This window comes from Tripterygium wilfordii, chromosome 7 (assembly GCF_013401445.1).
Source record: "Tripterygium wilfordii isolate XIE 37 chromosome 7, ASM1340144v1, whole genome shotgun sequence".
Classification (NCBI taxonomy): Eukaryota; Viridiplantae; Streptophyta; class Magnoliopsida; order Celastrales; family Celastraceae; genus Tripterygium; species Tripterygium wilfordii.
The window spans coordinates 16,181,962-16,197,231 of NC_052238.1; the positions used below are offsets into that span (position 1 = coordinate 16,181,962).

General features: G+C 37.9%; 1 protein-coding gene across 2 annotated transcripts; it reads left to right on the forward strand.

The window, feature by feature from the left end:
• Window positions 1-104: 104 nt before the first annotated feature.
• Window positions 105-14,453, forward strand: LOC120001553 (brefeldin A-inhibited guanine nucleotide-exchange protein 1). 2 transcript variants are annotated; one of them, XM_038849934.1, is made up of 11 exons: window positions 105-1,314; window positions 2,139-2,456; window positions 4,444-4,777; window positions 5,020-5,442; window positions 6,173-6,465; window positions 7,655-7,928; window positions 8,193-8,695; window positions 9,011-9,332; window positions 10,034-10,391; window positions 11,133-11,806; window positions 13,616-14,453. In XM_038849934.1, exons 1-11 carry the CDS (start codon window positions 263-265, stop codon window positions 14,216-14,218), a joined length of 5,154 nt encoding a protein of 1,717 aa, XP_038705862.1. In that variant the 5' UTR covers window positions 105-262; the 3' UTR covers window positions 14,219-14,453. The 2 variants fall into 2 exon arrangements, with proteins under 2 accessions (XP_038705862.1, XP_038705863.1); XM_038849935.1 differs by lacking the exon at window positions 105-1,314 and having other exon boundaries at window positions 2,276-2,456; window positions 4,434-4,777.
• The last annotated feature ends 817 nt before the right edge of the window (window positions 14,454-15,270 follow it).

Consider the following 15,270-nt stretch of genomic DNA (forward strand, 5'->3'; position numbering starts at 1 on the left):
ATGGACCTTATGGGCTAGATTTCTTATCGGGCTGTAGTTGAGACTGTGATTCAGCCCGGCCTTCTCCACAGCACGAAATTCGGGAATTGTATATAGAAGTCATTCTTTCTCCGTCACTCGTGCCTTCCAATTTCATCAAACGTCGACGGTGACATGCAGTACAAATCAATGTCTCTTGCATTTCAGAAGAGATTAGATCGGTGAATGCAATTGTTTCATCTTAAACATTTGGTGGCGTTTCCAAGTCGCATCCGGGATCGGAATGGCTTCACAGGGCTTAGGAGGGCCTTCCCGGTGCGGGAGGGTGCTGGGGCCCTCCCTCGACAAGATCATCAAGAACGCGGCGTGGCGAAAACACTCCAATCTGGTGGCAGCCTGCAAATCCGCACTCGACAAGCTCGAGACCCTCTCCGACTCCCTTTATCCGGATCCGAGTTCTCCTCTCTTCGGGGTCGCTCCAGCCGATGCAGAATCCCTCCTCCACCCTTTCTTTCTTGCACTGGATTCCGCCTATGCTAAAGTCGCGGAGCCCGCCTTGGAATGTGCATTCAAACTCTTCTCCCTTGGCCTCCTCCGAGGCGAGATCGATCATAACAGCGCCGTCCTCAACAAGTTCATCGAGGGAATCTGCAAAGTTGGTGGCATAGGAGAGGAATCTATCGAGCTCTCCGTTCTTCGAGTGCTGCTTGCTGCCGTGCGTTCCCAGTGTTTGTTGATCCGTGGTGAGTGCTTGGTTCACATTGTCAGGACTTGTTATAATGTCTATCTTGGTGGCTTGAATGGCACCAATCAGATCTGTGCCAAGTCGGTTCTCGCGCAGATTATGTTGATTGTTTTCACTAGGGTGGAGCTGGATTCCATGGATGTTATGATCAAAACGGTTTCGGTTAATGAGTTGTTGGAGTTTGCAGATAAGAATCTGAACGAAGGTAGTTCCGTTCATTTCTGTCAGAATTTTGTAAACGAGGTTATGGGAGCCAATGAAGAAGTTATTGATGGGAAGCTCACGATCCATATTCCGGCATCATCCAAAAAACTGCAAAATGGTGATACCGATTCTCCCAAAGGGGTCATTGGCGGAGGAGGTGGAGAACCGGATGAGGGAGGTGAATCCGGCTGTGGTGGTGATGAATTTGTAAGTAAGTTAAGGGAGGACGGGTTCCTTCTTTTTAGGAACCTGTGCAAGTTATCAATGAAATTCTCCTCGCAGGAGAACCCAGATGATCAGATTCTTCTGAGGGGCAAGATTTTGTCACTGGAGCTACTCAAGGTGATAATGGATAATGGAGGTCCAATTTGGCAAACAAATGAGAGGCAAGTGATTCTAAACTGATCAGAGTTTAAAATCCTTTCATTACATTATTATCATTTTTTGTGAACTTCAACATTTTAACTTCCTATTTAAATATCAGATGATAGCTGTTGTTCCTAGTAATTACTGCTCGCAATTGGCCTTAATTTTTTTTACTTTAGGATTGGTTAGATTTAGTTAATTTTCTTGTTTCTTAGTTTACTTCATTCAAAATGTTTCTTAGGTTTTTCTTTTCCCAAAGCAGAATATAATATTATTAATAATAAGGGGTACAAAGATAATGCAGCCTGAAGAAGCAAGTGCAACAGAACAAATGAAGACAAAGATCCTTTTAGTGCTAGGCACCAAAAGGAAAGAACTAGACACTCACTAGGATAATGGAATCAAAAAAATATTTCTTAGTTTACTATCTTTCAACTATCATAGTTTTCCTGTTTGGGAGGTGGAAAGGCAACATAAATAGACAAAAAAAATGTAGCTTGCTTAAATGACTTCCATGACAACCATATTAAAGCATGCTCACTACTGGGGACTTGAGGTATGCAAATAATAATTTGCATTCTATTTCATTTCAAATATTTCATGGAATCACACCAACCTGCATATCCACGCAGACACTTGTGAGGACTTGGGCACATCATATACATCCCCAAAGTCACAGCTCATTGCTGTTTGTTGGTTGCATAAATTTTTACCTTTCCTGGCTCGTACTTTTAGCTGTTCTGTCTAGAATATGTTTTTATTCTTGCTTCTGCTTTATCCCTTTTCTTTTCTTGCCCCCTTTTTTTTTGGGTGGATAATATAAATTTTTATTTGATTGTTGCAGGTTTCTGAATGCTATTAAACAGTATCTTTGTTTGTCGTTGTTAAAGAACAGCGCGTTGTCTGTTATGGCGATTTTCCAACTTCAATGTTCTATTTTTATGAGCTTATTATCAAAATATAGATCTGGGTTGAAATCAGAAATTGGTATATTCTTTCCCATGCTGGTTCTCCGGGTGCTCGAGAATGTTAACCAGCCTAGTTTCTTGCAGAAAATGACTGTACTTAACTTATTGGAGAAGATCTCTCAAGATTCGCAGCTTATCATTGATATTTTTGTCAACTATGACTGCGACGTTGATGCTCCTAACACATATGAGAGGTATTATACATGTCTGAGTTTGTTCTCTATGTTCGATTGCAATCTACCACGGTATATAATACATGGTGATTTTATGATTAAGGAATCGATTTTGTTTTTCTGGTTTTAAGGATATCCCTCAAGCATTATCTTAGTGATGAAAATTGTATTTAAATTAATAAATTGTCAATTAATTCATATCACCTTGCCTCACTTTGTTGTGCTTGGTCATTTGTTTCGACTGAATGGAAAAACTCATATCAACAATGGTGCCACAGGGGTGCTACCCATATAGTCATCTATAAGGAGCTAAATCCAATATATCAAAAAGCTGGCCCACATGGTAAACATGGCAAGACAAAAAGGTTCTCAACTGCCTGTCCTTAGTTGGCCCTATTGAGGATCTCTCTTGTCCAAGATTTTGTTGAGTTCTCTTCCATGTGATTCGAGTAGTGGGTAAAGAACTATTATGACCGTTATTCTATGCAATTAGCTCATTGTCCCTAAGCCGGCCACTACTCAAGCCAAGCTATTAGCTTATTATATAAAGAAACATCTTCTGTGGTGTCATTTCCTAATTACTGTCTCAAAGAATATATTTTATCATCTCCCTAGGTTTTAACGACATAGAGTATCTATGGATGACTTCTTTCCTGTTTTTTGAAGGTTGGGATTGTTTATTATTCTCAAAAAACTTGCTTTAGGCTGCCACGAAGAATTATTAGGGTATTTGTTGGGTGAGTCTTGGTAACACATTTTTGTAGTTCTGAACCGTGTATTGGACAAACGCTACAAAATTCAGTTTTGACTTTGAAATGTCGTTTTTGAATTCTTTCCTTGATAGCAAGTGTGAAAATATTATGTGATTAAAGCAATGGGTTTTGGAACTTGTTGATCAAACCACATGAAATCTTACTTGTTTTGAGGGTACAAGGCGAAAGTAGATAAAAACTAGGAATGCCACCCGTGTTTGAGAAATGGAAATGCAATAAATAAAAGACTGCAACAAGGCACGCTTCACTCTAAGTTCAATCTTTGGAGGTGGCTGTAACAAGGCATAATGTCAGTCCGATTGGATAGAGAGGTCTGAAAATATGTCGTAAAAAGCATCATATGGCCCGCATAAGAGGTCACACAAAAGAAACACAAAGATGTACATGTCTCTAATTATCTTAAATAGCTCGGAGGCTGGGACATAAACTAAACAGTGAAACAGATTTATCTTCTAGAGCAGCCCATAATTAAACATTGAAATAGTTGGATATTCTGAATACATGGGAAAACCGTAGGTTAAATGCCGTACGTCATGTGTGGTAACTCTTGTTACTGCTGATTTGTCTCAGTCAAATTTCATTACCATCTAAACTCTTGAAGAAAAGCTTTTGTATTTTTAAGATAATTGCATATTTTTCTGTGAAATACTTGTGGAAGTTGATGATGTTAAGTTTCCAAAAGACTCGAAATCTAGTAAACATTTACAGGAAGGAAGTGTAGAGAAAGTAAAGTAATATGATTTTGAATTTCAATCTTAACCGATGTGAACTGTGATTAGGATAAACAATAAACTTGTTTGAAGTTTATTTTCCTGTAGGAAATAGCTTACCTGATCCACTCTATGACCACTCAGGACTTAGATGGACTTGGGGATCCTTGGATGGTGGGATTGTTGTGGCTGTTACTCATTAATCTCAGATATGGGACCTCTCCAAAGGGAAAAAGTAACAGATGAACCATTCATGAACTTCTTATACTTAGATGAACATACAACTAATTTCTGTGGACAATTTTGGTTTCATTGGTTTTATGGTCTAAATGGAATCTAGTTGGTTATGCTGGACAATATATACTGAGTATAGAACTCTGTATACTGGTTTATCTCCGGCCCTTCTTCTCATTGGTACATGTTGTTGGTTATTACTTATTACTTTCTTCCTATTTTTTGTTCTAATTTATGGTTCCGCAGAAATAAATGTATTAAATCCCTTATAATTCTTTCAGATGTTTGCAGGGTTGTCAATGGTCTTCTGAAAACTGCTCTAGGACCAACACCTGGTTCAACCACAACTTTGTCTACAGCACATGATATTACTTTTCGCCATGAATCAGTGAAGTGTTTGGTTAGCATCATCAGATCGATGGGAGCATGGATGGACCAGCAGCTGAAAGTAGGAGATTCCTACGTGCCCAGAAACTCTGAGAATGATGTTTTAACAGAGAACCATTCAACCCCCAGTGCAGAAGATGGAACTATCCCCGACTTCGAGCTACATGCAGAAATTACTTCTGAATTGTCAGATGCTGCCACTCTTGAGCAACGCCGAGCTTATAAGATTGAACTCCAGGTAGTGTATCGGAAAGAGACGACCCTAAACCTTGACAAATCATTCTATTTATTTTATACTTGGAAGTGTCTACTTTTTTAGGGCCTTGTGAATATTCATGACAGCTTTTTATTTAATCACATGCATGTTTTGTTGTACAATATGTATATCTTGTTCATTCCTTTTGATTTAATTTATTTGTATCTTTGTCTTTCCAGGAATGAGTATGGTTTGTAGTGACAATTTTCTTCTGTTAAATGCAGAAAGGTGTCTCGCTGTTTAACAGGAAACCTTCCAAGGGCATTGAGTTTCTGATCAGCACCAAAAAGACTGGTGGTTCCCCAGAAGATGTTGCTGCATTCCTGAAGAAAACTACTGGCCTAAATGAATCCATGATTGGTGATTACTTGGGTGAAAGAGATGAATTTTGTCTAAAAGTTATGCATGCTTATGTCGACTCATTTAATTTCAAAGGAATGGATTTTGGCGAAGCTATAAGGTTTTTCCTTCGAGGCTTCAGATTACCGGGAGAGGCACAGAAGATTGACCGCATTATGGAAAAGTTTGCTGAGCGTTATTGCAAATGCAATCCGAATTCGTTTACTAGTGCAGATACTGCTTATGTTCTTGCCTACTCTGTAATAATGCTTAACACAGATGCCCATAATAGCATGGTTAAAGATAAGGTTTGCTTGCTGAACCCTAACCTATTTCTGTTCAACTACATAGTCATAATTTCTGTGCAATGTTGCCCTAAGTGCTGATAATGATAATTGTTGCTTGATTATCCATGCAAGCCAAGTTCCATAACAATTTGTCAGTTGGATATGTGAATCCATAAGAAAATTTTAGTTGGATTCATCACATTGATTCTCTTCTGTTATTCGTTGTGAGTGAAAGATAGTCTACCCTAATCCTACAAAGTTGTATGTATCATGTATGTATATATTTCCTGCTCTGTCAGTTATTTGGTTGAATGTATAAATGTCTGGTGGAAACCATGACAAGTGTTATTGTATGCTATCCCTAACAGCCTCTCCTCGCATAAAACAAGAATGAAAAAGAAATCTAGACATATAATGATTCGTCCATTTGTCTTCCAAATGAGAACATTATAATTCTTTTGAAGTGATATTGACGTAAAAGTCTCTAAATATACTGTATCCTATTTTTCATGACAGCCTTTGCAACGGTTAAGAATTCCCTAAAGATGTATAAGGTGAAAAAAGAGAGAAATATAGAATATGTTGACAAATCTCGTTAAGTTTTCTTGCCATTTGAAATCAATGATATGTCTGTACTCAGATTTCATAGGGTAATTATAAGATATTATGTTCAGAAAAGAAAAGGAGTCATCTGAAGATAAAACAGTATTGATTGTGACTATTAACTCCTCTGCATTGGTTGGCTTTGCAGATGACTAAGGCTGATTTCATCCGGAATAATCGTGGTATTGATGATGGCAAGGATTTACCTGAAGATTATCTTGGTAACCTCTATGATCAAATAGTGAAAAATGAAATAAAAATGAATGCCGATTCTTCTGTTCCTCAGAGCAAGCAGGGAAACACCTTGAATAAACTACTAGGTTTTGATGGTATACTAAATTTAGTCTCTTGGAAGCAGACCGAAGAAAAACCATTGGGTGCTAATGGTCTCCTTATAAAGCACATTCAGGAGCAGTTTAAGGCAAAGTCAGGGAAATCAGAGTAAGCTATTTTATTGCATATTTAGTGCTTCTGCTACCGACTGTTGTGGTGTTTTTCTTCAAACCAGTTATCAATAAGGATATCCTATCTATTTATCTATCTATCGATGATGATGACTAGTGTGGCTCAGAATATTGAGAGATTGACAGTGTTCAGGGCATAAATGGTTCCATTGGGGGCTTATGGAATTTACTTAGGTATCAAATTAGGTCATACCAAGCTTTCTCATTTATCTTTTATGTCTGTGTTTAAAGAAATACTTGGATGAGAATGAAGTTTGCTTGGTTTACAAATACTGGTTCCTGTATGTTGTCAATGATATGTATATGACAAAAGAAAGCATGTTGCATCAGTTGGGGGATGTTGCATAGAATCGTAGCACAGACCTTTAGAATTGACAAGGAGAAATAGATGCTTTTTCTCTCTCAAAAATTAGAGATGATTCTATCATTTGGAAAGAGTATAATTGTATAAATGGGGTGTTTACAATAAAGCGATTAGCTGCTTACATGACAGTGGTGGTAACTGGTAACTAGAAGTAACGTTGAAATGTGTGTGGAAACCTAAAGTTTCTAACAAAGTGGTTTTCTTTTTCTGGGAAGCTACATTGGGTAAAAATCTTACTCTTGACAATTTGAACAAAAGAGGTATGCACTTGGCCAATCGGTGTTTCCTATGTATAGAAGATTTGGGGACCGTCAAACACTTCCTTCTTCATTGCTAGTGGTCAGGATGTTTTTGGACGTTGGCTTAGAAGTTTGTAGGTATTGACTGGGTCATTTCTAGAGGATGAACTAAAAGCTTATGCAGCTCTCCTCATTAACAAGGAAAAGAAGCGGCTGATCTTTATGGTTCCTTTCGTAGCCTGCTGGAGAATTTGGCTAGAGAGAGACAAGAGGATATTTGAAGGTTCAGAGACTCAGCTGGGAAAAGCTCTAGATGAATGGTTCAGCACTCTGTGACTGTGGTTTTTTTTTTTGCCATTTTGCTAGTAGCTTATGCAATGTTCTAGAATATTTTGATGTTTCTTAATTTTGTGTTTGCTCTCTCTGCCTCGTAACTCACGGCGGCACCCTCTTGGTGCCCTGTGATAAAGTTTCTTTTTCACCACAGGAAAAAATTACCAGGACAGTTGATATAGGCTCTTATTTTGTATTGCATAGTAATTCCATTCCATATGGTGTTGCAGGTCAGTTTATCATGCTGTTACGGATGCTGCAATATTAAGGTTCATGGTGGAGGTCTGCTGGGGTCCCATGTTGGCTGCCTTCAGTGTGACTCTTGATCAAAGTGACGACAGGCATGCAACATCACAATGTTTGCAGGGTTTTCGGCATGCTGTGCATGTTACTGCAGTAATGGGTATGCAGACCCAGAGAGATGCTTTTGTTACATCTATGGCCAAGTTCACTTATCTACACTGTGCTGCAGATATGAAGCAAAAGAACATTGAGGCTGTTAAGGTATTATTCATATTTCATAAAGATTTTCTTCGCAGTATGATGATTTTGGTTGATGCTTGTGACGGATTGTACATTTACAGTCGAGCACATATGTCAAAAAGGTTGAGCTTATTAGATTGCCAGTCATCATGATTTTAAATTGTTTGTGCATTCATGGGTATACATGCAGAACTATAGAACTGTTCATAAGAAATCTTGTATGCAATCCGTCAGTTATACATAATGCTTTGCATTATCTTTATGCCAGTATTTTTCTTATTGTAGGCAATAATATCAATTGCCATTGAAGATGGAAATTATCTTCAGGAAGCATGGGAGCATATATTGACATGCCTTTCTCGAATTGAGCATCTGCAGCTGCTGGGAGAGGGTGCACCACCAGATGCATCCTTTTTCTCAGCATCTAATGTTGAGACAGATGAAAAAACACTGAAGTCGATGAATTATCCTTATCTAAAGAAAAAAGGAACCCTACAGAATCCAGCTGTAATGGCTGTTGTACGAGGGGGTTCATATGATAGCACAAGTGTTGGGGTCAATGCTTCAGGACTGGTAACTCCAGAACAGATTAATAATTTTATTGCAAACTTGAATTTACTGGACCAGATTGGGAACTTTGAGTTGAACCACGTATTTGCTCATAGCCAAAGGCTGAACAGTGAGGCAATAGTAGCTTTTGTGAAATCCCTTTGCAAAGTTTCAATATCTGAGCTGCAGTCTCCCACAGACCCTCGTGTATTTAGCCTCACAAAAATAGTTGAAATTGCGTAAGATTCTTCATCTTTTCTTTTGGCAGTCTCTCAACATTTTATGCAATTTATATGTCATGTAATATTTCCTGGATTTTTATGTACGGACAATGTGCTTCTTTCCCAAACATTATCTGATCAGCTCAGGAGTAATTCATAAGACAAACTCAGTACTACCTCGTGGATTTTTTAAACTACTAACCATAAATGATGGTAACCTTCATCTTTTCCCTTACCAACATCCCCCACCTCAAAAGATGTTCATCTTCATGTTGACATTGAAAATATCTTTGGTGGATGTATTTCATATTTAAAAATTGTTATCATTTGCAGGCATTACAATATGAACCGCATCAGATTAGTCTGGTCTCGCATATGGAATGTTCTATCCGATTTCTTTGTCTCAGTTGGGTTGTCAGAGAACCTCTCTGTTGCGATTTTTGTAATGGATTCACTGCGGCAACTTGCAATGAAATTTTTGGAACGTGAAGAGCTAGCAAATTATAACTTCCAGAACGAATTTCTTAGGCCATTTGTGATTGTTATGCAGAAAAGCGGCTCAGCAGAAATTAGGGAGTTAATTGTTCGCTGCATTTCTCAGATGGTCCTCAGTCGTTTCAACAACGTAAAATCCGGGTGGAAAAGTGTATTTACGGTATGTTAGCTCCGTTATGCATTTCTTGTGTAATTTAGGCCTTGAACTCACTTAATGTGGGAAAGCCAAGATGGAAGCTGCATTGAACTGATAATATGGCATCATTTAAAAAGTATGCTGAAAACCTATATTTTTTTAAGAAAAAAATTGCACAAAATGTTAGTAAAGGAACTATCAAGTCCAATATGGAATTTTGAGGACAGTCTGTCTTGAATAAATAGAAACTTTAATCGAATATATGCCAAGTCTAATTTCTGTTGTAGGCCTACTACATTCTGTCTATTGTTTTAGGCGTGTGGATGAATTACAAGACTTGCTATTGCATTTTTCGTATGTGTTTGTCTGGGCAATGATGATAGTTGTTACCATAACTTGGTGTGTCGTGAAGTCTTGATGTCTTATTGCTGCACTGATGACACGAGTGATTGCAAATATATCAATATTAAGCTTTATCAAATCACCTCTGTGGCGTTATGAGGATGGCCGGACTCAGTCTTATCATCTCTGAACCACTGAATCTCCCATCTATGAAATTAGTTTTACATATATGTATCAGAAGGCTTTAGGCGGCAGTGGTCTTAGTCATCCAGGGGACTAGATTGTCTAAAGTAGCCGAGATTTTACCCTGTAGATTGAGAAGTATTTTCTGTGGCTGTGCTTTGACCATTTTTCTTCTCATTAAAAGTTGGTACTTTTCTCAGGTTTTTACTACTGCTGCAGCTGATGAGCGCAAGAACATTGTCTTGTTGGCTTTTGAGACAATGGAAAAAATAGTGCGAGAATTTTTTCCTTATATTACAGAGACAGAGACTGTTACATTCACTGACTGCGTTAGATGCCTCATCACCTTCACAAATAGTAAATTTAACAGTGACGTCAGTCTCAATGCCATTGCATTTCTCCGTTTCTGTGCCGTCAAACTTGCAGATGGAGGACTTGTTTGCAATCAGAGGACCAAAATTGATGATTCACCCATTTCGGCAAATGAGGATGCTTCAGCTGTCCAAACTCCCACAGACAAAGATGATCCTGGATCCTTTTGGCTACCTTTGCTCACAGGTAACTTTCTTTTGGAGCTAAATTTGGTATTTTGTTAATTGTCTTGTATAGCAGAGGCTTCAGGCTTTCCAATTTAGGCAGAGTTAATGCCCAGGGAAAAAGGAAACAGGAGATGGCTAGGATGCTAATGGAATTATGCTGTTTAATTATAACGCATTAGCCCCATGCAGAAATCATCGTGAATTTAAAATTGAAATCTTGAACAGTTCATTGGATTATGAAATTTCTGGTCCCTTGGGTATCCTACCAAACCCCTTGTGGTAATTATATTGTTTCTACTGCCAACTATATTCAAATTCATTTATATGTAAAATGTTCATTTGTTTTACATTTAAGGATTTGAAGGAACGGATTCTCGTTAAATTCCAAAGAGCTATACAGACCAATTTATACAAGTGATCAGAACGGAGTCTATTGATACATATGCACATAGGCTAATAGTGATTGACCGACTGGCCCAACACAAACTACTGAAAAGCTGAGGACATAACTGTTACAACAATTAGAAAGAATAGCTCAACTGCACCTCTTTAACTAAGTCTGAGTAGAAGCTTCCATGCGAGAGTTAACCTTTATATCAGGAAAGGAAAACAACTCCGTTTCAGCCGAGTTATCCCGTATAACAGCTACAAATATAACATATGTTTGGAGAGTTTCTCTTTTTATGTTATTCCCCATACAAAATATATATGTCCATATTCTGTTTTAAACTTTCTATAAGTTTGATACTTTCTGTTTCAGGGTTATCAAAATTAACAACTGATCCTAGGTCAGCTATCCGAAAGAGTGCTTTGGAAGTGCTATTTAACATTCTCAAGGATCATGGTCATCTATTTTCCCAGACATTTTGGATTGGTGTTTTTAGGTCTGTGATTTTTCCAATATTTAATAGTGGATACAGCAAGTACATGAACCTAGAAGATGACCAGAATTCACCTACTTCTGTCTCTCCACAAGTGGATACCTGGGATCCTGAAACTTCTGCAGTTGCAGCACAGTCTCTATTGGATCTGTTTGTCACCTCTTTCGATGTAGTGAGGTCCCAGCTACAAAGCTTGGTATTGATACTGACTGGATTCATAAGAAGCCCTGTTCAGGGTCCTGCCAGCACTGGGGTTGCTTCATTGTTGCGTTTGGCCAGTGAATTGGGTAGCAAGCTTTCGGAAGATGAATGGAGAGAGATATTTCTGGCCTTGAAGCAGGCGGCAGCATCAACCTTGCCGAGCTTTATGAGGGTTTTGAGAAGCATGGATGACATTGAGGTGCCAGATGTTTCTCAATCTCACACTAATATGGATACTTTCTCCGATCATGGATTGCCCAATGATGATCTTGAGGATGACGATATACAAACTGCAGCATATGTGGTTTCAAGATTGAAGAGCCATATTGCTGTGCAGCTACTTATCATGCAGGTCCTCTCTCTCTCTCTCCCTCTCTTGCAGTCTAGAACAAAATTTAAAAGAGATTTGAAAATGTTACCCCATATTCTATTATCTATCAACTACTATCCACAAACATTATGTGTAAATTGTAATGGTAAAATGTATAAAACTTGATGGGTTCAAGCTCGTACTTGCATAATCGCTGCAATTTCTGGCAGTTCTTATTTGATCATCATCGTCATCAAAGCTTTTGTCACTAACCGTGTTTGGTTCAACTACACAAGTCTATATGAGAAACTGGTGAGAATGCAACATAGAGAATTCTCCTTCGCCATGTATTATTGTCGAAATCTACACCCTCACCTAATCCTAAGGGTCTCTGTCCTTTTTGTATCAGCTCCATCCATGTTTCCCTGTTCTTGTTTTAGTATCTCCTGCTTGAAAATTTTCCTTTCTAAGCATTTCATATACCTTTATGTTGGTCATTCCTACAACATCTTAACTATTTTTTCTCTTTTTTTTTTTTTTTCTATTGTTGATGCTTTTACCCTAGATCAAATAGTCTCTGCCTCATCCTATCTTTCATTGGTTTGCTAGACTCATTCCTTGAGCATGTTGTCTCTTAATAGCCCAACATTTGTACTGTTCATGTTCTGGGGTGTATGGAAAACTCGTAGTGTTTTCCTTTTAGCTCCACACAAAACCTTAGTCGCACAAAATCTCAGATGCACTCTTCCACTTCATCCAACTGATTTTAATCTTATTTGCTTCATGCTCCTCATTTCATCCTTCATTCTGAATCGTAAACCCAAGATATTTAAAATTCTCAAGTTTAAGTATTTCTTTCCTGTATATGTAATATTTAATAAGTTCCCCATCTCCTCTCCTTCTTTTACCAGAACTTGCACTTAATACATTCTGTTTTATTCCTATTTATTTTTAACTTTTAGATTACAAAGCTTGTCTCCACATTTCCTATTTCAAACTTACTTCTGATATGTTTTCATCCAGTATGACAATGTTATTTGCCAATAAGCCACCGCGCTGCTTAATCTTGAGTAGAATAACAAAATCTGTAATGTAAACCTCTAGTAATGGGGTTCTATAGATTCTTTGCTAGTTCTTACATTAGCTGCTGCTCCTTCATAAATATCCTTAGTTATGTTAATATATCTAGCCTGAAACCCTTCTTTGAAACCCACCACATCACTTCTTTATGCACTCCATCGTTGCCTTCTCCGAATCAATTAAAGATTATAGACTAGATCAAGTTCTCTTTGTTTTTTTCTTGCTACATTTTTTCCTCCATTCATCTAGCATTTAGGAGACTTGACAATTTGGTTTAAGAGCTTGGTTATCTGTCCTATATGACAATCTTCTCATTGAATTTCTACTCTTTGATAAGAAGTCCCCCACTGCTTTCATCTTCTCTAAAGCTTTCTTAACTTCTACCATCCTTACCCATCTTACTTGTCTGGGGTTTCTATCCTTAGGAAGGACATGAAGTTCTCCTAGGTCAACTCCATGACCTCCACTTAGAATCTCATCAGAATAAATTTTCCGCCTCTCTTTAGTTTCCGCATCCTTAGCTTAGACTTAAATATCTATTGTACACTTTTCCATGGCGTTGTAGTCGGCTGACTGTTTCTCTTGTTGGATTCAACAGTCATTATTATTAAGTGTCACATTCCAAATTATGATGTTTATTAGTCTGGTGAAGATTATAAACACCATTAACACAGTATTTCATGCCTTTCCACAAATCAAGTTTCATTACAGTTGTCACTGATATTGAGCTTTTGATATATTGCTCATTGACTTATTTCTTACTTCTCTCAGGTTGTCTCTGATTTGTACAAAAGGGAGCTCCAGTTCTTGTCTGCAGCCAACGTCTCGGTACTTGTTGATATATTTTCATCTATTGTGAGACATGCCAATGAACTGAACTCTGAGACACTAGTGCTGAAGAAGCTGCAAAGAGCATGCTCTATCTTGGAGCTTTCTGAGCCCCCAACTGTTCATTTTGAAAACGAGTCTTTGCAAAATTATCTTGACTTCCTCCAAGATCTACTTGTGGATAATGGATCGATATCTAAGGAGATAAATGTAGAACTGCAGCTTGTGACGTTGTGTGAAAAAATATTGCAGATGTACATGAAGTGTACTGGATCTGGACCCCAAAAACCAGTTGACCAGCCAGTTGTGCACTGGATCCTTCCGTTGGGTTCAGCCAGGAAGGAAGAATTGGCAGGCCAGACTTGCTTACTTGTGTCAGCATTGCGAGTATTGAGTAATATGGAAAGGGATTCATTTAAGAGGTATGCCCCTCAATTATTTCCTCTGCTGGTTGACCTTGTGGGGAGCGAGCATAGCTCGGGAGAAGTTCTGCGTGTATTAAGCAATGTTTTTCATTTATGTATAGGCCCCTTAATAATCGGTTAGAGCATATACTACACATGTATGTGTCATCGAGACACAATTTTGGAGTTGTTTAATCGAGTCAGTAGCCTGAGCTTTCATATTCTTTACATATAAGTTTATTGTATCAAATGCAGAGGGAGGGTTAAACTTATTTTACTTGGCAAGATTTCTTCGGGTGAGGAAATCTTGTGTCAATGTAAAAGAATGTATTTAATGTGCTTGAAGATATGATTGAACAAGCATAACATATTATTAATTTCCATTTCCAACTGTCTAATTGAATAAAGGACGGTAAAAAAAAGAAAAAGAAAAAAAAGGGAACACATGAAGGAAATGAAAATAAACAATAAAAAGAAGATTTGTCTGTTACAAATCCACTAATCCTGGCTCCATCCCTTGCATAAGATAAGATGCCAAGATGGGGTGGAAGGCTGTTTTGAGTCTCAAATCAAATCAGTGGGTTTACTTGGTAGGCAGTTACGGATTTAATGAAGAGTAATTGAGATTCATATGACTTAGTCATCCATTGGGTGCGGGTGCGACTGTTTCAATTTTGAAATATTGATCAGCATTTTGTGGCTGCTAGTGCTTAGTCTAGGTAGAAATAAATTTTCTACAATTTGAATATCTTGCGGATGGCTAATTGTAAGATAACTGAAAAATGTTGACTGCTTTGTAGCTTGATCATGTAAACTATTATTATTAATTAATTTTGTATGTATGTCTGGCTGGCTGGTGCCACTGCACTCCATGTAGAGTCTATATATATACATTTATATATTTTCAAGAATCAAATAAAAGAGTTTTCGTTTAGTCAAACTAAGAGTAATTGTTAGCTCTCATTTATTATTTTAATGCATAGCTTTCATCATCATCGACAAGTAGAGGCGGGTCCATTGTTGTCACATTGGAGGCTGCTCCCAGTGATTTTCATGCGGGGTATTGAACAGTAGGTCGAGAAAAAAATGTATGTCAGTTCCATTAGTCTTAAGTACTGGAGTATTACTCCATGAAGGCTGAAGACTGTAATTAATTAGTAAGTTCCATTAGTCTTAAATTACAATGGAGGATTA